The sequence below is a fragment of the Lepidochelys kempii genome, chromosome 19 (genome assembly GCF_965140265.1).
Source record: "Lepidochelys kempii isolate rLepKem1 chromosome 19, rLepKem1.hap2, whole genome shotgun sequence".
NCBI classification, from domain to species: Eukaryota; Metazoa; Chordata; order Testudines; family Cheloniidae; genus Lepidochelys; species Lepidochelys kempii.
This window is the reverse complement of record NC_133274.1, coordinates 3,153,365-3,179,769: the sequence shown is the minus strand read 5'-3', so window position 1 is coordinate 3,179,769 and position 26,405 is coordinate 3,153,365. Positions and strand designations below refer to the sequence as shown.

The 26,405-nt window shown below is 51.5% G+C and overlaps 1 protein-coding gene across 2 annotated transcripts in view; it reads right to left on the bottom strand.

Moving 5' to 3' along the window:
- COL8A2 (collagen type VIII alpha 2 chain) overlaps positions 1-26,405 on the bottom strand; it is a 150,536-nt gene that overhangs the window by 6,921 nt on the left and 117,210 nt on the right. For both annotated transcript variants that reach the window (XM_073318068.1, XM_073318069.1), the window contains one exon: positions 21,079-21,263. In XM_073318068.1, coding sequence (XP_073174169.1) covers positions 21,079-21,241 — 163 coding nt within the window. In that variant the 5' untranslated portion in view covers positions 21,242-21,263. The remainder of the gene's footprint in view (positions 1-21,078; positions 21,264-26,405) is intronic.

Here is a 26,405-nt window from a genome sequence, read left to right as displayed (position 1 = left end):
CTGTGGGGCTGGATGGATCTGCCAACACTAGGAGATTTTGCTCAGTCAATGGGGAAAGATTACATGAGATTTAAGGCACAGGTGGTAAAAATAATAAAGGCAGCAGACAAGGCCTAAGTATCAAAGGGGGCTTTTCCTTTAAGTACAAAAATTAGCGCTGGTCATTTCAACCAAGTCTGGAAATGTGGTTATTTTTCTTTCGTTAATGGAAACCTTTTCAGGGCTTAGGCTTTCCTGAGCTTATCTGCATATCAAAGACTTGCCCCACAACCTCTGCTCTAATAGAGGTCACACGGTTATCTTGATTAAGGAAATACTTGTCTATCAAGACATCGCCTCTGGATTTCTGCAGTCGAGAAAAAAGAAAGATTTAAACTGTGTGCTGAAGCAGATTTCTGGAAAATATCTTCCCAGGAAAATTATTTCAATATGTGGGTTTTTTTTCTTTTCTTCTTGTGCTGGATGCTATGGTTTGTAAAGAATTAGTTTTCTAGGTCATTTCGCATGGAATCAGAACATGGAGATACAGCTGAGCCCATGAAGGAGGGGGCAGGAAAAAAAAAACCTCACCAAAAGAAAAAGCCAGATGTGAGTTGCCAGCTTGCAGGCAGCCAAGAAAGCAGACAGGAAAACCAAACCGGGGACGTTAGCACAGAGAAAATTGGGACACTACAGCCCCAACGGTATCCAATTTCAAGAGACCGTGTCTTACCACAGACGCATGTCTTGGAGAGTCTGCTTTTCACAGCAATAGCAAGGGGTTATGCGCTCCCCTCTGTGTATGAGCAAAACTACCATGAATGCTAATGGAAACAGCCACCTGGATTGTCTGGGAGGGAAAACAATAGACAGAGCCTCCGCAGAAGGTCTCACCTCAGGTCCAGAAGGAAGATTTCAACCTAATTCCAGAACAAAAGAATTTTCAGCTCAGTGGTCCACCTAGCTTGGTCTCTGACAGTGGCCAGCATCAGCTGCTTCAGAGGAAGGTGCAAGAAATTTCATAATGGCCTGTGATGGAATAATGTGCCAGTGAAAAGAAGTTTCTTCCTCATCTCAAGCAGCCAGTGGTTGGTCTATGCCCTGAACCATGAGGTTTGATACATCCCTGATGAATTATCATCCTAGTTACTATACCTGTGGGAGGTTTTGTTAATCATAACAATGACTAATCCTTTTTTTTCCCATGTTGCTGAGCTGTTGGCCTCAGTAATGCCGTGTGACAGCGAATTCCACAGACTAATTATATACATGGTAGATTGGGCCAATGGTTATCTAGTCCACCATCCCATCTGCAGCTGTGGTCAGCACCTGATAAGGTGTGGGGGGGAAAAACACCTTTAATGCTCACTGCCTCTCCTCTCCAGTGGAAATACAGTTAACTCTTATGGCCAAACAATGGCTGTTGTTTCTGGAGACCTTTTACAAGACAGCAACTATCTTCCCACCTTGAACACACCATCACCATGTTCTCTCTGAACTCACTCTTCTCTGTCTTCACGCCGTGGAACGACTCAACCCTTCCTCATTCTGTGAGGGCAGCCCAAAGAGTTTACCCTACGAAGCAGCTCCTTTCCCTTGTCCTACCAGCCCGCCCCATAGGGCAGTTTACAACAAAGACACTCAGCTTCAGCTGGGGTTGCCAGGGAATATGAACAGGAAACCACGCAACAAATTCCAGTGGCCACCAGAGAGGTTGGCAACATTACATTCTAAATCGATAGCACCCATCCAAACATTCGGTGTGTTGAGTAACCCAGAAAATGCGGATCACTCCAGAGAAGATTCCAAGACATATCAAACCGGCTTCTTACATTTAGATCACCTCGTCTTCAAAATCCTTAATGAGCTCTACCATGTGTCATGCATTAGGACTTTGGTCTTGTACATGTGGTGGTCTAAGACCTTCTCTTGGGCATGTGGCTTGTGGAGACTGTTCTTGGCAGTTTATTGTGGAGATTTTCTTGCTTGGCCAGGTTTTTTTTTTTTTTTGTCTATGGCTGGATAAACATCTACCTGATTCCCTTTCATTTCTGCTGGCCTTGAATTTCTCTCTAGGCTTTTCATTTTCTTCCAGAGGCCAGAGCTCAGCAGATCACAGGGAGGAATAGAGTGCCATGAGGATCCTCGCAGGCTTAGGAGGGGAAGAACAAATGGACGGCGCTTAATGGGATTAAAGTTGGAAAGGAACTTATTGTAAAAAGAATAATCGTCTTGGCAAGGAAAGTTTCACATTTAGCAGGACATGAGAGAGCTGCTGAGATGTTAACTGTAGGCCTCTTGGCTTCATACGAGCAGCCACTATACAAGGTGTGCGGGGCATAGTTATTCACTTTATTTTCTGTAAACATTTTAATATAGGTGAAAGTTGCTGGATTGGCAGCTTCTGAAAACCTCAGGGTAGGTCCTGCTCCATGCAGCAGTAGCCTGCGTGTTCCCCCCCACTGCCCTACTGTTAATATGTCTCTGGAGGATCCACCTTTAAGGGAAATGGGGGAGCTCAGTCTCGGTGGACCATTCCCACACCTTGGGCTCTTTGCCCAGCTTCAGATGGGAACAAAATTATAGGGGTTGTTTCTGTGGTTTAGATACTTGCCTTCGGACCTGGGCAAAGAACCTACAAACTCATTTCATAGAAAGGCCACTGAACAACTGCCAGGTGGTAGCAATTGTTTGGTCACTGCTGTGGGAGGGGTGATGACTGAACACTCCCAGCGGCAAAGGCAGGACCCGGGTCAATAGCTGAACGAAGGGGCTCACTGGCTCTCTGACTCCGTGAGGGGTTAGTGGAAGGTGCTTCAAGAAGGGAGTGCTCCCTAAGGGGGATCAAAGACACATCCCTCCTTTCTCTCCACCACAGGTGCTGCCTCAGTGACTCCATGGAGGCCGCAGCCTTGAGTTCTATTCCTGCCTCTGCCATTAACTTTGGGCAAGTCACTGGCCCCTTCTCTGCTCTCCTCTCTCCAGCTTTGCCTCTCTCGTCTGGCTAGGCAATAAAGCCATGTGGGAACATGTCTGTCCACAGCTGTGGACAGTGCCTGGCGTGCTGGGGCATCGAGGTGCTACTCCAGAGTAACCATCGTCCATGGAGGTAGGCCCATGCTTGTTTGACTGTCCCCATGTCACTGGCCTGGAGCTTCGCCGGACAATGCTTCTCACTTGCTGCTACTGTAAAGGGAGGAGTGCCGCTGTCCGGCCTCCGTGCCAAATGTCCGAGTCCGCATGTCGCCCAGGAAACATTTCTGGTTTAGTTCTTCAGGGAGAGGTGGGTTGGAGGGGGCTGGCTGCGGGTGAGCAGCCAAGGCGTGGCTGCTCACGGTGACACTGGGAGCTTGTAGCAATTTTCTGTTTCAATTCCAGCCATCTGCTGCAAGCACCACTGAGAAGGTTCCGCAGCTACAGGCGCCGACTCCGTGGGTGCTCAGGGGCTCAAGCCCCCACAGAGGAAAAAACAGGGGGTGCTCAGCACCCACGGGGCTGGCCAGGGCTGCTGCTCTGTGGGTCCCGGGGCTGGCCGCCAGCCAGCTGTTCAGCTGCTGGCCCTGCGCCCGCATCAGCTGTGCCGCTGATCAACTGTTGAGCGAGGCCGTGCCACCGATGAGCCGTTGCGTGGGGCTGCCCCTCCACTCGCTCCTCTCTGTCTCCTCTCCCCCTCACTGCCCTTAAGGCAGGAGGGGGCAGAAACGAGCAGGCAGGAGGCGCTCGGGGAGAGGGTCTCGGGAGCGTGGGCACCCACCAGCAAAACCAAAAGTCAGCACCTACGTCCACAGCAGAACTGCTGCTTTTCTGTGCAGCGTGGAGGAGGTGCTAGCAAGGGCCCCAGGTGGAGCTTAGCACCAGCTCCTGTGACGGGGAGTTCCCATTCCAGGATGGGAAACAGGTGCTCCTGGCTTAGTCTGATAAATACACTCGTAAGCCAGGAGGCTGCAGTGTGTAATCTGCCATGGTGAGCCAGCAAAGGGGTCTGACTTAACTAATGCCTTATGCCGTGTACGTCAAGGATCTCTGCTCCACAGTGCAAGGCGCTGCACATGCACACCCACGCCTAGTGCCCTGCCCTGAAGCCTGTGCCTCCACCTCTGCATTAAGTTCGGGCGTAGTTTTGGCCCCTGCCCGCGAAGCTGCACATAAATCCAGGAACAGGATCCTATCACTCGGCTCTGTGTTACCTCGGGGCTGAAGGGGGACTAAAGTGACGCCTAAGCCACCCTCCGCCCAGGCGGGAATTGTACCTTAAACACTTTTCTAGGTCATGGCATCCCAAAAACATAGGCCCTTCCTGAACACTGTGTCCCTGCGCGTGGGACAGACAGCGACACGGAGCCCAGATCGACGCCAGTGTGCAGGTGCAAACTGTTCTGACTTGGGTGACCCTTGTAGGCAGAGATGCTGCGGAGGAAGCAGTTTCCTCTGCTCCTTGAAAAGACCAGGCATGGTCTGGGGAGCAGCTGCCCTCGGCAGGTAGGACAGAGTGCCGCTCACACACCTGCTAAGCTGCCCAGCACCCGAGAGGCAGTAATAACTGCCCCCCTTCTGCAGCCTTGGCCACGGACACACACCAGGTCAGAGGCAGACGCAGGAGTAGAACCCTTCCCAGCTGTGCTGTAACCACTAGACCCCATGCCCCCACATTTGGCTAGGGGGAATCGAGCCCACAGCACACTCAGAGCAAAGTACAGCAGATAAGGGGCTACATCCTTTGTGGGTTTTTTGTTAGCACGGCTCAAAAATGGGCAGACTTCGTTGTTCTTACGCATCCACAAGAGAGGACCTGGTTCACTGATTAATTAGTTCATTCATTAATGGTTCACGTTCATCGACTGTGTTTATGATAAGTTTTAAACACTGACAACACACGTGGCTAGGTCTGTGCATTAAGATGGGAAAGGCCCCTTGACCCACCCCAACACAGTAACTCTTCCCCTTTGGTTTGCACATATTCACAGAGCGCACTGGCATCATAGAATCATAGAATATCAGGGTTGGAAGGGACCCCTGAAGGTCATCTAGTCCAACCCCCTGCTCAAAGCAGGACCAATTCCCAGTTAAATCATCCCAGCCAGGGCTTTGTCAAGCCTGACCTTAAAAACCTCTAAGGAAGGAGATTCTACCACCTCCCTAGGTAACGCATTCCAGTGTTTCACCACCCTCTTAGTGAAAAAGTTTTTCCTAATATCCAATCTAAACCTCCCCCACTGCAACTTGAGACCATTACTCCTCGTTCTGTCATCTGCTACCATTGAGAACAGTCTAGAGCCATCCTCTTTGGAACCCCCTTTCAGGTAGTTGAAAGCAGCTATCAAATCCCCCCTCATTCTTCTCTTCTGCAGGCTAAACAATCCCAGCTCCCTCAGTCTCTCCTCATAACTCATGTGTTCCAGTCCCCTAATCATTTTTGTTGCCCTTCGCTGGACTCTCTCCAATTTATCCACATCCTTCTTGAAGTGTGGGGCCCAAAACTGGACACAGTACTCCAGATGAGGCCTCACCAATGTCGAATAGAGGGGAACGATCACATCCCTCGATCTGCTCGCTATGCCCCTACTTATACATCCCAAAATGCCATTGGCCTTCTTGGCAACAAGGGCACACTGCTGACTCATATCCAGCTTCTCATCCACTGTCACCCCTAGGTCCTTTTCCGCAGAACTGCTGCCTAGCCATTCGGTCCCTAGTCTGTAGCTGTGCATTGGGTTCTTCCGTCCTAAGTGCAGGACCCTGCACTTATCCTTATTGAACCTCATCAGATTTCTTTTGGCCCAATCCTCCAATTTGTCTAGGTCCTTCTGTATCCTATCCCTCCCCTCCAGCGTATCTACCACTCCTCCCAGTTTAGTATCATCCGCAAATTTGCTGAGAGTGCAATCCACACCATCCTCCAGATCAGTTATGAAGATATTGAACAAAACTGGCCCCAGGACCGACCCTTGGGGTACTCCACTTGATATCGGCTGCCAACTAGACATGGAGCCATTGATCACTACCCGTTGAGCCCGACAATCTAGCCAGCTTTCTACCCACCTTGTAGTGCATTCATCCAGCCCATACTTCCTTAACTTGCTGACAAGAATACTGTGGGAGACCGTGTCAAAAGCTTTGCTAAAGTCAAGAAACAATACATCCACTGCTTTCCCTTCATCCACAGAACCAGTAATCTCATCATAAAAGGCGATTAGATTAGTCAGGCATGACCTTCCCTTGGTGAATCCATGCTGGCTGTTCCTGATCACTTTCCTCTCATGCAAGTGCTTCAGGATTGATTCTTTGAGGACCTGCTCCATGATTTTTCCAGGGACTGAAGTGAGGCTGACTGGCCTGTAGTTCCCAGGATCCTCCTTCTTCCCTTTTTTAAAGATTGGCACTACATTAGCCTTTTTCCAGTCATCCGGGACTTCCCCCGTTCGCCACGAGTTTTCAAAGATAATGGCCAATGGCTCTGCAATCACAGCCGCCAATTCCTTCAGCACTCTCGGATGCAACTCGTCCGGCCCCATGGACTTGTGCACGTCCAGCTTTTCTAAATAGTCCCTAACCACCTCTATCTCCACAGAGGGCTGGCCATCTCTTCCCCATACTGTGCTGCCCAGTGCAGTAGTCTGGGAGCTGACCTTGTTCGTGAAGACAGAGGCAAAAAAAGCATTGAGTACATTAGCTTTTTCCACATCCTCTGTCACTAGGTTGCCTCCCTCATTCAGTAAGGGGCCCACACATTCCTTGGCTTTCTTCTTGTTGCCAACATACCTGAAGAAACCCTTCTTGTTACTCTTGACATCTCTGGCTAGCTGCAGCTCCAGGTGCGATTTGGCCCTCCTGATAACATTCCTACATGCCCGAGCAATATTTTTATACTCTTCCCTGGTCATATGTCCAACCTTCCACTTCTTGTAAGCTTCTTTTTTATGTTTCAGATCCGCTAGGATTTCACCATTAAGCCAAGCTGGTCGCCTGCCATATTTACTATTCTTTCGACTCATTGGGATGGTTTGTCCCTGTAACCTCAACAGGGATTCCTTGAAATACAGCCAGCTCTCCTGGACTCCTTTCCCCTTCAAGTTAGTCCCCCAGGGGATCCTGGCCATCCGTTCCCTGAGGGAGTCGAAGTCTGCTTTCCTGAAGTCCAGGGTCCGTATCCTGCTGCTTACCTTTCTTCCCTGCGTCAGGATCCTGAACTCAACCAACTCATGGTCACTGCCTCCCAGATTCCCATCCACTTTTGCTTCCCCCACTAATTCTACCCGGTTTGTGAGCAGCAGGTCAAGAAAAGCGCCCCCCTAGTTGGCTCCTCTAGCACTTGCGCCAGGAAATTGTCCCCTACGCTTTCCAAAAACTTCCTGGATTGTCTATGCAATCACTTAGCCAAACACTGCCCAGGGAGGACCAGCTTTTTAAAGGTATTTAGAGGCCTAACTCCTAGTGACTCCAATGGGAGTTAGGTGCATAGGTGCTTTTGAAAATACTACTAGCTACAGCTACTTTTAAAAATCGGGCTGCTAGCTCTGTTAAAGTCCATTCCTCAGACAGCAGCCCCTTTAACCCCTGCTAACCATGTCTGAACGCTGACCACCTTCCAAGGACCACAAGTTGCTGAGCAAATGCTGATTTAGCTAAGTCTTGTAACCCTCTGTGTCAGGTGGGTAAGTATCACTACCCCATTTGACAGATGGGGAAACTGAGGCGGAGACAGATTTATGTGCCCAAAGATGCGCATGTGCCCAGGATAACAAAGTGAGTTGGAGTCAGAGCCGGGAATGAAAACAAAGCAGGCAGTTCCCCTACTCTAACCACTGGACCGGTGCATAGTTTGTCAACCATTGCCAACAGGTTGCAAGGGGTCGTGACCATCCTCCCTGTATTTGTGGCTCTTTGGGGGGCAGGGAGCAACACTTGTCTGTTGCAACATGAGGCCAAGACACAGAAGAGGTGGAGAAATCACTGGCACCAGCTAACGTGTAGTTCTTGTCCCCCGTCACGCATGTGACGATCTCTCTTTCCCAAGTGCAGTGTGCGGCTTGATGCCGTATACACTGAGCGCAGCATCTCTTCTAGACGCCATCTGGCTTAAGGCACAGATTTCTACGGTAAACACGATCCCCAAAGAAAATAAAAAGGAAGGTGATACGCTCCTAGCCAAGCTTGGGGCGGCATTTTCCTGACGTGAAAGGATGGTGAGTCTTTCTGGGGGTTAAGCAGTTTGGTTTTAAAACTGCTCACTTCCCACTGGTGCAAGAGCACCAGAGGGAGTCTGGGCATTTAGGGACCCTGCAGCAGCAGGGAAACTTAACTGTATGGGGGAGACCCAGCCCAAAATGAAAACGACAGGGCTGACTGGTATTTTGTCATTTGCACAACAAAAATGATGTGAAGAAATCCTGCAGGGATCGTTGGGTTCCAGATAACCCTGCTTATGAACTATACACAAATGTGCACCGTCTAGCTGAATAATACCTCCTGCTGCTCTGGCCAATGGCTTTTAAAACAGCCCACAGTGAGCACCACTAGAGGGCTCACAAACTATTTAAATAGGTACTACCCTATTCTGCTACAATGCAAGAGTCCAGGGAAATTCTCTTTTCTCCTGCACACCTCCAAATGCACGGCTACCCGCAATACCACGCTGTGAAGCCATTAATACAGGCCCTTGTGTGTATTTAATACCCATGGCTGTTGCTCACTCCTGCCCTATAATAATGGAGCAGACCCAAAGGAACAGAAGGCAAAGTCCAGACTGGAGCCCCATAAGTAAACCCTGCACCGCAATAAAGAGACCACCGCAATCTGTCCTGACGCATAACTGTGTTTTTAAAGTTCCCCTTTCCTGTTTTTAAAATAATTATTTTTAAAAATCTCACCAATAGTTAAAGTTTGAATGCTTTAAAGGTTTTTAGTGCCACCCACCCTCCTCAGAACAATGTAAGGTCTCAGAGACAACACCGCGTCTCTGAAGAGCGAACCTGATGCAGGATGGCACAGTGCTAAGCAGGTTATAAAAACCTTGCTAGAGCTACGTCTGGGGATAGACAGACAGGCCCAGATCCTCACAGGGCTTTAGGTGCCTAAATGCCTTTGAGGATCTGGCCTTAGTTGTGAGAACTACGTCCTCCGGTGCTATGGCTCGCTGTGCTTGCATGGTAACGTGCTCCTCGGGATGGCTCGAACTAGGAGGAAGCTGAACAACCTGAACAGAATCAAGTTTCCTGTGCCAGGGGAAAGGTGCTGGGCAATAGCTGGAATCACCACAAAGACTCCTAAAGTATAATGATCCATTCAGCTAGATTTTTGGGGGGCAGGGGTGTACAGTCAAGCCTCATCCTTGAGGAGCCAGGCTTTCACTTCCACTATCTCCCCAGGAAAGAGGCCTCACATCCCCTCGGGGTATTAACTAACATTCAGGGAGCGAATTTTTAATTTTTTTTTCCCCTTTGCAATTTAGAAAAGCAACTTGGCTTTTTAGAAAGGTAACTCCTGACATTTGCACTAGGTGGCACCAGCAAGCTAGGAACCCGGCCTGCAAGAGCTCAGTCTCCCAGGCCACTCAGGGTGGGTTTCCGGGCTAAGCAAAGACCTGTGAGCTTCATTTTTAACCTCTCTCTCCTGAAAGCCCTTCAGGGTCAGTTGCATACAAGGACGGCCTGGAGCTGCCACAGGATCCTCCCCTGGCTACACCTCAAGAGCTTTAATTGGGGGGCATTCCAGCCCCTGCCACAGCATTGCCTTTCTACAGGTGGGGGAAACTGAGGCGCTGAATGGGACAGTGACTTGCCCATGGCACAGCCAGCGATAGGAATCCTGACTCCTTCTTTATCCCAAACCATCCTTCCTCCCAACATAGCCTCCCAGGCAGCAGTGCAACTGCAGGGAGAGGGGACGGTGAAGCTTGGGAGAAGGGGTGCCAATGCGACACACCCAGCTGGGACATCGCCGCCAGCCAAACCAGGCAGACGCGACAGTCCGAGGGGGCCAGCAGCACAGTGCCGGAACCAGCCGGCTCTCGCTAATGACGAGTGCCAGAGTTGGAGCTCTGCGTGGCACGGTTCCCTGCCATGCCCTTTGGGTGCCCCCAGAGGGGAAAGTGACTCATGAAACCGGGAAAAAAGTCATTTTGCTTTCGATTTGTAAAATGCTGGAAATGAAACAGAACGCTTCATTTGACCCAAACCCATTGTCCCCCTTTTGTTTGGAGCTGCGAGAGAACCAAAACCTCCGCCATTCTCTCGGCCTCAGCGCTACGGAGGAGCCAGAGGGCCTGGTCTATCGGCATGACCAACACTGTGTTCAAAGAGGGCGCGTAGCCACCTCCCAGCTGACAATGACTGATTAGTCTGGTAGAGCCGCCTCGCTCTACCCAGGCTCAGGGCCCCATTGGGCTAGGTGCCTTACGGACACGTGGTCAGAGACAGTGCCTGCCTTGGAGAGCTTACAATCTAAGCCGAGGAAATGGTGGTCCCCTGGCAGGCGGTCCCCTGGCAGGCAGGTGGCACCCATAGGTAGGGTCAAGAATCAACCCTCTCTGAGCCACTGGTTGGAGGCTTGAAGTGCCCATCGCACCGACTTCCCTCAGCAGCCGCGTGCGCCGCCATGGCCAGCCAGCACGTGTGGCTCCTAGAGCAGGTGCCGTCTCCCGCTGCACTACACCGGGGTGCCGGAGCTGGGCGGGCGGGGGGAGCAGCCTCCCTTTTGAGCCCTGGTCTGGGTCCCGCTGTTTGTACCTGCCGGCAGAGGCTCAGGCACCCTGGCTTCCGGCCCCACTTGTGGTAAGTCACCTCCCCTCTGGTTCCCTTCTCGACTGTGTCTCTAAGCACTCCAGTGCAGGGCCTGTCTCCTGCCGTGTGGCCACGCAGCTGAACCGAGGCCTCCAGGTGCGCCCGTAACCCACACACTGATACACCTCTTCCTTCAAAGCAAAGCGGGGGCAGCACCCCCCAGGCATGACCAGGTAAAACCACAGGATGCATTTTGCCATGTCCCAAAGCCTCAAGCCAAGCGCGGGCAGGCGCCGCAGACCCAGGGGGCAAGCTGCCAGTTCAGTGTGTGGGTTTGGCACACGCCTGGCTGCCTCGGCAGCCTTTGAACCAGGAGGCTGCAGTGGCATGTGATTTATGCTGCCACTCTGACAGGCCGTTTCCAGCAGGAAAGCAGCTGCCATGCAGAAGCCTCAAATCCTACCAGCACCCACCGGGGATAAAAGGTGAGGCAAGAGGAGACGATGGGGACTAGCCAGCCTCTTCTGGCTCCTTCCACCAGCTCCCTCCACAAGCAGAGTCGCCATCAGAGCCCAGTGGGAAAGGTCCCTGCCCGGCAAGAAGAGGATGGAAGCGCCTCCCCTTTGTACACTGGTGTCATAAAAAGAGGGACGTCCTTGGTCCAGGGCTGTGCAAACTCCAACTCTGACCCCGCCCAGCTATGCAAACTCCTCCCCTTTCATGAGAACAGCCATACTGGGTCAGACCAATGGTCCAGCTAGCCCAGTGTCCTGTCTTGGCCAGTGGCCAGTGCCAGGTGCTTCAGGGGAAAGAACAGGCAATTACCGAGTGATCCATCCTCTGCCGTCCAGTCCCAGCATCTGTCAGTCAGAGATTTAGGGACACCCAGAGCATGCGGTTGCATCCCTGACCACCTTGGCTAATAGCCATTGATGGGCCTATCCTCTGTGAATTTATCTCATTTTTTTTTAAAGCCAGTTATACTTTTGGCCTTCACAACACCCCCCCCGGCAATTAGTTCCACAGTTTGACTGTGCGTTGTGTGAAGAAATACTTCTTTTTGTTTGTTTTAAACCTGCTGCTTGTTAATTTCATTGGGTGACCCCTGGTTCTTGTGTTGTGTGAGGGGGTAGTCAACTTTCCCCTACCCCCTCCCAACTATGCAAATTCCTGACCGCTCTCAGCTGTGCGATCTCTTCCCCCAGCTGTCCAACACATCCCCCCTTCCCCACCCCCCCCGCAGCCAACTCCCCTCTCCGGTGTTGGGGATTTATCAAAGCAACCCCCTGAGTTTTTAATAAATATTCTCGAATGTGGCCTGGCTGAAAGAAGTGATGCTTCTTTGTGCCCGTTTCCTGCCCCCTCCTGGGTGGAAATAGCCACACAAAGCTTGGGCCACTTTGAAAGCAGCTGCCGTGAGAGTTTCCTAAAGCTACGGGCAGCAGCGGAGTGGATAACTGCCAGGGCAGTAAGGGTGCGTGTACCGGGGAGACAGAGGTCATGAGATCTCCTGCTCCCTGGCTTGGCTGGGTCCTCTGGGGCTAGCCACCCCCCCCCTCCATCCTCACCTCAAGGCTGCTGCCACTCTGTGGATAACAGGGACGTGCAGTCTGCAATGCCAAGCAGAGCAAAATGGCCTCCTCAGACCCCGGTGACATCAGGGAAGGCGAGGCAGAGGCCAGGGCAGGCGCGCCCAGTCTGACAAACCCAGATGCAGCTTTCGCTGCCACCACCAGACTAATGAGGAAGGCAGCCAGGTCCTGTCTTTCACTCCTACTGCCGTCCTGCTTCGGGGCTTGGAGGTACTTCAAACAGAACAGACAGTCCCTGCCTGAAGAGCTCGCAGGTCTGCGGAGTCTCTTGCAGCCTCGTTTTCTGGTACCTCGCACACTGCCCCCTTGTCTTGTTCTCACAAGTCCCATGTACCCATGGACCCAGGCATCCTGACTCCCAGTGCCAAGCTCTGACCGCTAGATTGTCATCTTGGTTTTATTAAATAAGTGGACTATTGGCTGGATTTGGGGCAGTGGGGTCTATAAATAACTCTCTGCCAGGAGCCAGAAGAGTATTTTTCCCCTTTGGGGGTGTAATATAACACAGGAATTACCAAAGCATAGCAAATCCTGTGTGTGTTACTTACGCTGTTGGGTAAGACAGACAGATGTAGGGGCATGTGCCCATTACCGGGGCATGTGCCTTCATTACAGTGACCCTGCAGCCATATACCGCGCTCCTTGACAGAGTCACACGTTCTCTCAACAGCCACTAGGACTGAGGCCGCCTCTGGCCTCTCCTGAGTGGCTCAGATTGGCCTTCACTGCAGTTCTTGCTTGCCCTAAGCAGCTCTCTCTCTCTTACGAAGCTCATGCTAGGATGGCCAGTTAGGTGATCTCAGAGGACTGTCTGTCACCTGATCCCTCAGAGCAGCAGTGTCATCCAGTGGATAGCGCCTTGGCCTGGGATGCAGGAGATGTAGGTTCTATTCCCTACTCTGCCATTGGCTTGATCTGTGACCTTGGGCAAGTCATTTACTCTATGTGCCTCAGTTTCCCCACCCACCCTTGGTCTACCTACCTAGCACTGTAGGTACTATTACCAATGACAATTCTGTCTCGTAGGTGGCTAGAGTACGTAGGAAAAAAAACGAGCAAAGAGATATTTGACTCCAGTCCCATCAGCAGCTAAAACGTTCCTTTTTGGTGAAGCTGCATGTGGAGTTTCTGTCTCTGGCTGGGATTCAGAGAACAGACTCCCAGCAGCTGGCGGGGCGGAGATCTTCACTCACTTCAACTCCAGCTTTTGCTGGGTTTTTTCTCCTGCTGTATGTGCTGATCTAAGGTCTTGTTAGCCATTCAGATTCCTCGTAAATCAGGCACTAGCAAGCTGGCCTTCTGCAGCCGCCTGCAACCTTTCCCCCCCTTTCCCCCCCTAGAAGTTATTCCTCCTGGAGCCAACACTCCCGCCAGGCTGGAGGGTCCAGCCCTGAGCTAACTGAGTGGAGCAGGCTCCAGAGGTTTTCCCCAGCTGGAATGAGCCTGCAATCCAGCTTTCATCAGGTAGCTAATGTTTCAGCACTGGGCCGCTGCACTGTGTTGTCTGCGGCCATATTTATGAGCTCAGGTACTTCTGTGATCCTCTGCCGACACTGCTCAGATAAAGAGCTCCTGGCAAGGGCCCTGCACCAAGGATGGCTTGAATCATGATTTGTACTTAGGGCTGCCCATCCGATCATAACCACTTCAACAGTGTCCAGCAGTCTGTCCCCGCCAAAGCCTGCGGCACGCTTCAGTTTCCTGGGCACACTCCACTGCATGTTTATTTCCAGCACACGGGTCAGGACTCCGCTCCCAGTTACACGGGCGTCAAATCTGGAGTCACTTCACCGACGTCAGTGAAATCATTCCGGATTTATATGGCTGCAAATGAGAACAGAGGCAGTCCCCCAGTGTGCACTGGTCAGTGGAGGAGTCTGCTCCGGCCAGGGTACCCTAGAGAAGCCAATCCAGCCCCAGGTCAAGGCAACTATCATGACAAACCCAACAACTCGCCATGAAGAGCAGCTGCTCCAAATCCAGATCAGGTTAGAAAAATGACTCTGTGTAAACAGCCCCTTCTTAGTCACTGCTTCTGCTCCATGCGAGGGTCAGTGAACATGGCTGGGGTGCAGGGACCAGCAGAGACTCATTCTTTCCTTGTGCTCCCCCATCTGTTTGCTGCTTCTGGCTGTGGTCTCTTGTTTGAGATTTAGACTGAAGGCTCTTGGGGTGGGGACCGTCTCTGTTACGTGTCTATACAGTTCCCAGCAGCCTGCAGCTGCTACCACCAATGTTCCCTCTAATTTTTGACAGGCTGGTTGCGCAAAAAAATTCTTCTGTGCAAATTGTTGTGCGCAGGGGGTTTCAGATCTGTGTGCGCACGCACACACGCACAGCTTAGAGGGAACAGTGGCTACCACAATACTAATTAACGAGCAGGAATCAAACCAAGCAGAGCAGGCGGGGGAGCTGTCACTGCTCTGCCTCTCCCGTCCCCAGGAGGAAGGGCGTGGGGTTGCCACAATGCGGTAATATAAACCGGGGTAGATCCTCAGGTGGTGTAAATCAGCACTGAAGTAAATGGAGACAATTTACACCACTTGAGGATCTGGTCCAAGGATTCCTGCCACCCAAGTGCTCTGGTTAGTCACCTGTGATCTCCTCTAGCGGCTGGTGTGCCCAGGTGAGGGATTTACCGGGAACTTCCACCCTTTAGAGAGAGGATGGTTAGCCTGGGTCTGGGGAGTGGTGAGGCCAATGCCCAGCTCTGCCACAGACTGACTCTCTGGCCTTGGGCAAGCCACTTAGTCTCTTTGTGCCTCAGCTCCCCATCTGTACCATGGTGGTCACAGCCCTGCCCTGCCTCCCAGGGGCTGTGGGCGGCAAGGATAAACCCAGGAAAGCTGCCGAGGTGCTCAGATGCTGTGGAGAGGGCGCCCAGAGAAGTACCTAACATGACAGACAGACTGAGGAAACTAAGCTGGAGAATGTTCATAGGCCGCGTTCCCACAACCTAATTCCAAGGAGACCCGGCCCAGAGAGCACCGGCCTGTTGGGCATTCTCCGGATCGCTGTGCTCTCTGCCAGTCGGGTTACACAGCATCAATGGTGCTGTCTCTCTTGGCTCAGGGAGGTCATTGTGTGAGCTCAGCGAGGCTTCCTTGCCCCTTCCTCTCCAGCTGCTGGAGAATGTCCGCTGTTAACTGACAGCGCAGCCTGAAAGTCCCTGCTCTCCCCTGGGATTGGTGCTGCTGCGGCATTTCATCAGCGGTGAGCTCAGGGTGGTAGAAGCAATTCTTAGTCACCCATCTCACGGCCACTAAATCATCTGAACTTTCTCTCACTGGTTTGGTGTTTGTAACAAGCAGCTGCATTTGTCAAGGGCTGTAATTTTAACCTACTGCAGCAACTGGGCTGGTAAAATAATAATCAATAATAATTAATTTCCACTTCGCTAGTACCTTTCATTGAATGATCTCACAATGGGCCAAATCTGGAGGTCCTAATCAGGAATAATAATGCTACGTACTAAGCACTTTTCATCAGTAAATGTCACAGCACTTTACAATGGAGACAGTATCATTATTACCATTTTACGATGACAGGCAGCTGGATGTAATTAAGCTTGTGAATGTTCACGCACCATGTTCCCCCCTGCTGACACATTACAGCTTAGGCCCCTCTGAGCAATGGCAGAGGTAGTGAAAACTAGGGATTTCTCCCTTGAGACTTGATGCGCAGTGTAAGGGAAACACACTGGCAAAGCGTGGCATGTCCCTCCTGATGGCTGGTCCACAAGAGGACAACAGCCCTAATACTGCTGCCAGCTAATGGAATTACTCTTTGGCTCAAGTGGTAGAGGACAGTTTTGTAGCAAAGTTTATTACATCAGTGGCGCAGCGAGCCAAGTAACGCATTGGTCCTCGTTTGGTATCCAACACGGAGTGTAGAAAAACTGCCTTTTACTAAAAACAATCACTGTTTATAGAGACAAAAATCCGGGCAAAGCCATTCCTCTAAGGACATTTAATTAGCACACCCCAAACACACTGACAGTCAGGTTTCTGTCCCCTAGTGCTTCTGGTTTAAGAATCCCATGCACCTGTGTTTGGGATTGAGCAGACGGGAGGGTGGCTAGAAATGGAGGTGAGCCAGAGGAAGGGGAATGCTTGGAGCAAGGCAGACAGGTATGAAAAAGCGGCGGGTTGGCGGGTGGTTTTCCAAACGGCCGATCACACTGCAATGAGCTCAGCTCCGCCCGCATCCCCGCCCCACTGATTGGCACATGTCACTTCGCAGAGACGGATTTAAAGTGTGGGGCTTCTGGCCTCCTGCTCTTGGGGGGAGGAGAACGCTTTTTCCCGCTTGCCGTGTTTCGGTTAGCTGGACCTCGGAGGGCTAGCACCCGCCGGCTTCTTCCCTCCCGGCTGGTGGGAAACGCAGCTGGGGAAACCGAAATAGGCGAAGGATCAGAAACCTGGCCAGGGATGTTTAGCTTGAACAGCTGAGCATGAAAGCGCGTCCCGGGGATGGAGAGCTTGGGGTGGGGTTGGGGAAAGGATTCTGATATGTTTCTCTGGTATGAATCCAGATTGTCTCAGGCTTACTCTGGGTCTGAACCAGCTCCCGAGATCAGAGCCTGGCCAGGGTGCGGCTGGGCTGCTTCCTGGCCACACTGGCCCAGGCAGGTGTCAGATTCCATCTCCAAAGCCCCTGATGAGTACAGTGTCGGGAAGGATCCAAAGGAGAAGGAAAGAGCAGCAGCTGGGAGCTGTCGAGCTCAGCACCATCCACATGGCACTTCCATTCAGCAACAAGCTGCAGGCTTGGGGACTAGTGGGAGACTAGCAGACAATACGTATTAATATTCTTTGTAGCCCAATAATGCCTCACCTGAGGCCGGGGCCCCACCATGCTAGGCGCTGGACATACATTCAGCACGTGAGAGTCCCTGGCCTGAACAGCTTGCAGCAAATACACCAGAGAGGAGGAAACATGAGGCAAAGTAACTTGTTCCAGGCCACCCAGCAGGACAGTGGCAGAACTGGGACTGGAACTCATGTCTCCTGAGTCTCGGTCCTACCCCCTGGCCCGCCCTGCCGCTGTGGTATGGTTCCCTCTCCCCATTCCTACTGACACGGGTAGTTTTCTCAAGAACATTCCCACAATTCCAGCAGCCCTTGTCACTGAGAAAGCCGCTGCCCCCCCCCCCCCGCCCAGTCAAGCCATTTACTGTTTACCCATGTCGCTTCCACGTATATGAATTGATTCCCACAGGAATACGGGAAGGAGAGGGTTAATGCGCTGGGCAGTGGTACTGCATAACTCATGCTGGGACACCAGCTGCCCCGGCCCCGCCAAAGGCCATCTGGGCGTCTGTGTTGATCTTGGCGTGTCTCCTGGCTTCTTCCTTCTCAAGACCTGCACTGGAAAGAGACAGCGCAGCTGGGAAAGGGGCTGCAGACAGCTACAGGCACCCACAGGCTGCGGAGAGAGGCAATTCAGAAAGGCCTTTGTAAAGGTCGGGTGGGGGACACACACAAAGAAACAGGTAAGTGGGGAATCCTTCCCCAGTTCAGCTATATGCAACTCCCCAGCCGCAGGGGCACCGCACATGGGCAGAGCAGGTGAGAGAAGCGAGAGGCGAGTGTGACCTGCGTGTGAAGATGTTCTGTATCCATCACAAATCCCCCTCCAGGCTGCAGCATCTGCTAGAGATTTGGACTTGGTTTGTGGGCACTGAGAGGCTTCGAGAACAGGAACATCTTCACGTAAACAACCACATGCGAAAAGAGGGGGAGGATGGAAAGGTGGAATAGGGCATGGGGTGGGGGGGATGACAAGTCTGGGGGACCTACTCCATACTGGGGGATGCGGTTAGCACTGCAGGGACTACGAGCTCTGTGTAAATGGCCCAAAAGCCAGGAAAAAGCTGGGAAAAGGAGCTAAACTCGCCTTCTTTGGGCATGAGCCAAATTCTAATCAATGGAGGCCAGGAGGAAACGTCTCTTGGGGGCAAGTTAACCCATAGCTGCGGGGTTTCAGTTTCTTGCACTTTCCTCTGCAGTAGCAGGTGCTGACCATGCTTGGAGATGGGATAGTGGGCTAGATAGACCAAGGAGCCTGGTCCATTCTGGCAGCTTCTATGTGCCTGTGGCAACGCTCTGTTCTGACACCATCACTGAATGGGGGACAAGCCAAAAGTGGGATTTGCGGGAAGCTGCCGGCAAGAGTAAATACCCACAGGTGAAAATCATGGTGAAAAATGGGTCCCATGCAGCCCTGCTCCTGGGGGAGATTCCCCAGGCTCCAGCAGCCAGTGGAACACCTGGCCACGAGCCACAGAACTCGCTGCTGGCGGATGCCCGCTGGGTACGGGGGCAGAAGGGCAGATGTGGAAACAGAGACAGAAAGGGAAAGGGCAAGGGAGCCCAGAACGAGCTGGGGTGGTCTTCGGTGGACTGAGCCCCAGGAAAGTGCTTCACGGCACTTAATACAAAGCGGAGGCCGAGTGCTGTAGATCCCATCACACAAAGAACCTGCAGCTCTCCGCAGAGGCGTCACTTGGCTTCGTAGTGTGGACGGGTGCAGAGCTAAGCCAATCTAATGCTGCTAAATTCAACTTAACTCGTAGTGTAGACCAGGGCTAAAAGTCAAGACGGGCTGTCTCTCTAACGGAGCTCCCAGGCTCCACCATAAGAGATGGGCCAGAGGCAGGAATCCCAGCGGAGGGGGTCTGATCTGTTACACAGGAGCTCAGACTGGATGAGCAGCAAAGTCCCTCCTGGCCACAACATCTATGAAAGTCTTCTCTCCTAGCTGAGCTTCGCACCCCCCGCCACCCCACTGCCCCCCGCCACCCCCCCGCCACCCCAGTGCCCCCCGCCACCCCAGTGCCACCCCCGTACTGTCTGCCCCTGCCCCACATGCAACGCTGCTACTGCCCATGCATGCAGCAGCCCCCTCCAGGCAAAGAGCGAATCAGGGTCTGTCATGGAGCTGGCATTTCCGGTGGCTCTGCCAGCTCGGTGGGGACGGGGAGTAGAGCAAGACTGAAGGGTCTTTGGGGCGGGGACTGTCTATTGCTCTGTGTTTGTACAACACCTTGCACAGCGGGGCCCTGATTTCGGTCGGTCCCAGGCACTACCGTCATATAAATAAATAATACTCTTAAGGGGGAAGTGATGGCTGTGTAAGGGGTAATGACGTAGGGAGCAAAGCATCCACTCAAAAGATGATTAACAGAAGATCCTAGGGATCCGGGCTTAACATTGTGGATGGGCAGGGTGGGGGGTGGGTTAGACTGTGGCCGAAGAGCCAGTTTGTGCAGGGTGGACTGGACTGGCAGCATGGGGGTCTGGTTTATACTGAATGAAGAGGCTGAAACCTATGCAGGGGTTCTCCACATTAAAGGGGACCCCGCAGATGGATTTGGTCCACGTTACCTTAATCCACCCCCGGCACCCCTTTAGTCCATGTTATTTGCCAGGCACCTTGGTCTCCCCAGGCCGGTGGGTATGCCCATGTCCCCCATGTTCCTATGAAGTCTCCCTGGTTATGGCATGCCCCTGCCCCCCAAAAAGGCCACTCAGCCCGTTCTTACCGCTGGGCCCCATTCTGCCATGTCAGTACAATTCTGCATCATGCAGAATCACGTAACCGTGATCTCCAAATGCAACTGCTCTGACAGCGCAGCGGCTTGGCTAGATTTTGAGCCCAGGCCCAGAGATTAGCAGAGGGCAAAGCTCTCCCATGGCTCCTGAGCCCAAGGACCAGACAGAACAGATGCCAAAGAGCAGGGAGGAGGCTGGTGGTCTGAGGGGGGGCATTTGCCTTATTTTGGTAACAAAACAAAGTTAGAAACCATCGCCCCTGAGGAGCCTGGTCTGGTCCCTGCTCCTGCCCGACTCCATCCCTGCTCACAAGATGGACTGAACTGAAATGCACAAAGCTAGTGAGTCCTTCCTGGCCCCCACCACCCAGCCCCCCAGCAGGTACTGCCCACTCTGCCTTCCGGAGGGCCTCCCCTGGTTTTGATTCATTCCATGAAGACTGCCCCCTATAAAGCCGGTCCTACTTTGAGTGATGTCATGGTGGCAGTGATGTCATCAGCACTGGCTGATGCTGTCACGTCGCCTCCTGGGAACAGGGCTACGCTCTTGGGCGCGACATTAATGCTGTATCGGGCTGGCCACTTAGGTCAGAAGGCAGCTGGGGAGTCAAACTAGCTGTGAGCCTGCCAACAAAAATGCCTCTGCGCGGGGAGACACCCAGACTGGGTCAGACCCGTTTCCAGGTATGTTCTGTCAGCTCCTGGTAGGCGTGAATCACATGAGAAACTAGACATGGGCTGCCTTAGTCCAGCCGTCGGAACCGGGGCCGTTTATGACCCAAGTCAGCAAAGCATCTAAGCACATGCTTAACTTTAAGCACATGCTTAAGTCTCATTGACGTCAATTGGGACTTAAGTGCATGCTTAAATGCTTTGCTGAATTGGGCCCCATCCTTTGGCCTGCATGTGTTTATGCAGAGCGGGGCATGGTGAGAGACCCACTGGCACATCCATGGTGTAGCAGATGCTTTAAAATGCTGAATTACTGACACATTGCACTTCCATCTGCAGGTCTTCACGGACCAACAACAAACCTTAAATGAGCAATAACTGGGAGCATTACACAAGGAGTGAATTTTCACCCCATTTGAGCAGCTGCAAAGGTCTCCAGATCCTACAGGCTGCCAGGACAGTGGTACCATTTCTGCCATTCGTCACATCCCCAAATCAAGCCCTCCACCCCAGGCTCCCTTTGAAAAAGGCCGAGCACCTTGTGCATAAAAGTGCCCCTTACCGAGATACTGCCCTTTGCCTTCCCGGAATGGGGGTCCCAGGGGCCCTTTCACCATGGGCTGCATGTATTTCACTTGAGCATATCCTCCGCCTCCAGCACCTCCTCCGGACACCGAGCGGATGCCAGCCACAAGCAGGAGCAATGAGACAGCTTCGGCGAGCATCCTGGCTTCACCGCGAGTCTTTCTGTGGAGAAAAGGGAGCCCGGTTAGGGAGACAAGGAAGCCATGGGTTTGCCACCAAGTCCCTTACAGACCACAAACAAAAGGGGCTCAAGCTGTTGTGGCAAGTACTCCGTTTGGAGTAGGTAGGTCTGAAGGTTCCCAGTTTGCCAGGATAAAAACCCTTCCCGCACTCAGGGTCCATGGGGATGGGTGTGCGCTAAGAGCCTGACCCGAAGACACTGCTCACCTGTACAAACTCGGCGCTGGACCTATGCTGTGCGCAGTGACTTACATCAGTGCAGGACGGGGGGGTTCTGCTCTGCTAGCAACGTACACCCACTTTGCACTGGTGCAGATAAGGGCACAAGGGCAGGGCAGTGAAGGCTCAGAGGCCGTGATCTTGGTATTGGCAGCGTCCCAGGTGTCCCGGATCGCCTGCATGGCGTCACTTCAGCTTCCCGACACAAGTTAAGGCAACTTTATCTACGTATCCGTGGGAAGAGCTTAAGGCTGAGCATGTCCTTAAAATGACGGTTGTCACGTGACAGCACATTACAGCACCCTCTCCCCTCCACTGCATCTCCCTCCTGCCAAACTGAGAGCCGGACTGAGAGCCAAAGTCGTTTCACACACGGGTCCTCAAACTGCTCTTAGAGCGTTACAGCCGAAGGGACCTGGGCCAGTTTGCAGCCAGGGTCCCAGAGCAGAGACGCACTGTGTCAGATCCTACAGTACCAACAGCTGACTACACATTTGATGGTGAAGGAGCCATTACCATCTGTGGGTTAAGTTACAAAACAGTTGAAAAAAACTGACATCTAGCACTAGATTGGGATGTTCTGGAAAATGCCTGTTAAAAATGCCGTAATACAGATTTAACTGGAAAAGCTAACGAGTACAGAGAGGAAGGCTGTTCTTGTGGGGAGCACACTGGACTGGGTCTCAGATGATCTAGATTAAATTCCCAGGTCTGCCACAGAGCCCCTGTGTGACCTTGAATAAATCCTTCAATTATTCTGGGCCTCCGTTCTGCAGCCTGTCAAATGGGTATACTAATTTTAAGCCCTTTGTGACTTTTGCTCAGGGAATGTGACCACATGCACATTAATCTGGATTAAAGTAAAGGGTGGATTTAAAATGGACTAACTATTCCTAGTTACCTCCATGGGTGAATGGTCTTCTTCCAGAATAAAAGTGCCTTATTCTTAATTAGTGTAACCCACTTCCATAATGGAACAAGAGCATCCACACATGGAGTTAATCGGTAATAGTTACTGTGGTTGCAGAATAACTCCTCATTGTAGATAAACCCTAAAATGCTCACCGCCTTGGACAATGGGGCCTTGAGCTCGGCTGGGCCATCTGGCTGCTATGGTAATGTAACTAATAAATACTAATAAGGTACCTAATATTTAGTTTCAAAAGTTACCCAAGTGAATGTTCATCCCAGGTTAAATTATACCCATGCTATGAACTTCCATGAAGGAGGGTTTTTTTAAAATTAAAAAAAAATCCCTCTGAGCTGAGAGTTGTTGTCACATCTCTCTGCTGAACAGGATTTCCTCTAACAAAAAACGTGTGTGCTCAGGATTTGGCTCTCGAAAAGATTTCAGATTCCAAGTCCGGGCTTCACTCTGTGATTGAAACCTTAGAGGCACAGAGCTCTGGTTGCTCTCAGACTGGGCAGTGGGTTCACAAACGCCTGTAGCTTTTGGCGGCCAGCGGCCTGAAAAATTAAATGTCAGAAACAAATTCCCATTCCAAGGTCTGCCAGCACTAGTAGCTTTCCGCTGTGGTGCTTTTTAAACAACAGGAGTTTGTTTGGTCAAGTACTTATGAGAACGTTGGATTGTAAAAGCACCGAGGGTTACGATGCTCTGGAACACCAGACTCCAACTTGAGTGCCTGTTTATATAAAATAAATACCCTCTATGAATATATCTTTCCTTTAGCAACACTTTCCATGCCAGCTCCAAGCAGAGAGCTGCAAACAGACTGATTTGCACGAACGAACATTTATTTTCAGAAGCTTAAATAACACACAACGCCAAAGAGCTGGGTATTTTTGATCCTCGTAATAACTGAACCGTGGTTGCTATTAATAAGAATTAAGTGCTTGGCCTTTCTGTTCCTAAGAAAAAACGAGCAGAACAGCTCCTCAGCTGGATTTGATCGGCATTTCCTGAACCATTTCCACTGAAACGGCAGCAGAAAGCTGCGGCATGAAAAAACAAAACCAAATAAAACAAAATTGAAAGAAAGAAAACAGAGAAAAGAAACGGACAAAACTCCAGGACGGGGCAGTTTCTGATGCTGCAAACTCTAGGCAAAGCCATCAAAGGTCTTTAATGAAGACCCCGAACCTTGCCCCAAGGAATGTTTGTGAAGTCTCGTTTTATTAGCTCGACCTGGAGAACAGTGCTCCTGCGATTCCACATGATTGGCGGCTAGGTGGTGAGCTGAGCCCGGCGTGCCGATGGGCTGAGGTAAAGGGTTTGCTCTGGCTGCCATCTTCAGGCTTCCATGTTTCCACACAGCCTTCTCCTGTCCCGAGGGGAGGAAATGGCTCCTCGCAAAACGAGGGCGAGACCCGAGTGAGACTTTTTGGGGCTGTGAAGCTCACAAGTGCAGCAGGTGGTTCAACTTACTGGGGACCACGAGGGAGAGGATTTGCTCTTCCTTACTCCACAGACAATGAGCAAGGTGAAAATTCGAGTCCTGGCTCATTCTGCATGGAGCTAATGCCAAAGTCGGATGGGCTGCTTTGTTAGCAGCTAGCAGGGACTAGTGTTTAATGGACAAACTTTGCAGGCAGGAGACCTGGGTTTTATTTCTGATCCTGCTGCTAACTCACTGTGTGACTTGGGGTAAGTCACTTCCCTTCTCTGTGCCTCTGTTTCCCCTGGGCCAGTGAGGCTGACCTACTTCACTGGGGGGCTATGAGGTTTAATTAACTAACACGCCTGGGGACCTTCCTATGAAAGAGCCTAGCGATGCAGACAGTATTGTTCCCAGGCAGCAGAAAGAGCTAAGCTCAGAGGCCATGCTGCTAATTGGACATGAAAAGCATCACTGGACCCAAGTCCCCATGGGAATCTGTGCCCAAACTTTGCAATTCAGGTTTTTTTAAGAATACCCCAGGACTATGGCCCCCAGAACTGTGGGTAGATCTGAGCAGCTCAGAACCTGGCAGGCACACCCCGGCTGAGGTGTCTCCCTGGAGTCAGGTCATGAAAATAACAAGCATCAGTGTACTTAGACCTGGGCAGTTTAATTGAGTCTCTTCCTTCAGGCCCGATCAGTGTCCTGTATGTCCTGGGGTAGGGGCATTTCTGGCACTCCAGGAGGGGGTGGAGGGAGGGATTTGTCACTCCAGAATAGCGCCGGGGTGGAGCATGCTGAGCAAAGGGCATTGTCTCTTGCTCCCACCTCACCCAGACTGGCCTCTTCTGGGTTGGTAGGCACAGCAGCGGTGCTAACTGGTCCCTATTGCTTGCCCTTATGAGTGCACCCAGCCAAGCTATGGATCCTTCCTTCCCAGCACCTTCTCCCCCATCTAGGGCGCCTCTGCTCAGGGTGCTGCCTGAATCATTTGAGGCCTGACCCTGTGAGAACACCAAATGCTTCCGGCCAATCAGGGGGAGTGGAGCGCGCTCAGCACGTGTCCTTGGTTAAAAGAGAAACGGAGAGGCAGACAGAACACACACATCAGCTGAGCACTGGGACTCGCTGCTCATACCCACAAGCCGATTTGGGAAGAGGAGTTTGCAAAGTTCCTCCCAGGAAAGCAAATGAAAAATGGAGGCCGTGTCTACACTACAAAATGAAGTCGACCTGACTTACATCTGCATACAGCTGCTGCAGTAATTACATCGCTTGTGCATGGCGTCCCCACCAGGAGCGCTCGCACAGATTGTGTTGTCAGTGTGGGGCATTGTGGGATGGCTTCTGAAAGGCAGCAACAGTCGATGTAAGGAACACCGTGTCTAAACTGACACTGCGTCGACCTAACTACATCGACATTGACTCTACCTACTCGACATTGACTCTTGTGGAGGTGGAGTTATTAAGTCAGCGTAGCGGGCAAGTTATGTTGGCAGGAGCAAAATTTTAGTGTAGACATGTCCATGGTTAGGTCAATGTAAGCTGCCCTGCATTGACCTAACTCTGTAGTGTAGACCAGGCCAAAGATAAGCCATGAATGTCAGAGACTAGAGCTGGGAAATCAGACTTCCGTCTGCAGGCTGGTAACAAACATCCCACACACTTAACAAAAGGTTTCCAGAGAACATAAGCTAGGCATCTCCACCCTCAACCATCCAAGGACAGAGCCATGAAAGGGAAACCTAGCCGGGATCTAAATGTCCCTTCTAAGTGGAGAACTAGGGAGAAAGACAGATCTCCAGGGTTATTTCCAGTCTCCTGAGCTCTTATGGAAGTGCCTAAGTGCAAATAAGAGGCAACATGAACAAGGTGACCTATGTCATGAGACTGTAATCTAGAAAACTATTAAACAACACTGGAGAGAGATTTCCTGGAAAAGCACCAAGGCTGGGCTCAAAAGGAAAAAATTATTTTGTGGCCTCTAACCCTGAGGTTAGAAGTTTCAAAGGAGAGCTCAGAAGCTGGCCAATCCTCAAAGAGCTACTCGTGTCCCATGGGAAACATTCGTTTAGGAAAACCTCTGCTTGCAGGTCATAGATTTTCAGCATCTTTCACTCCCTCCTTTTTTATTACCAATGCTACTGATGTGAAAATAGGATCTTTCTCACAGAGTTGTTCAATGAAGGGAAGAAGTGAGGAACAGTGGCCAGGGTAAAAGGTCTGTGAATCTCTTTGTGAGACAGTAGGTGAGTCATTTCCTCGTTCTGTGCCTCAGTTTCCCCATCTGTAAAACGAGGGAAATGATTGAAGCTGGACAAACATTTTTGTCAAAATTTTGGATTTCATAAGATTTTCAGCCGCTCTAGAAGCTGGTGAAGAAAACAACGCTAAATTGTTCTGCAAGAAATTTTCACAACACTTTTTGGCTGAAATTTGAACAATTATTGACCAACTCTAATAATGACACTTCGCTTCCTACTTAAAGCCCCTTGTGCGCTAGAGATGAAACATGATTAAAGGATGATGCGTTACGATTATCTGCTTTTTTCTCAAGTGATCT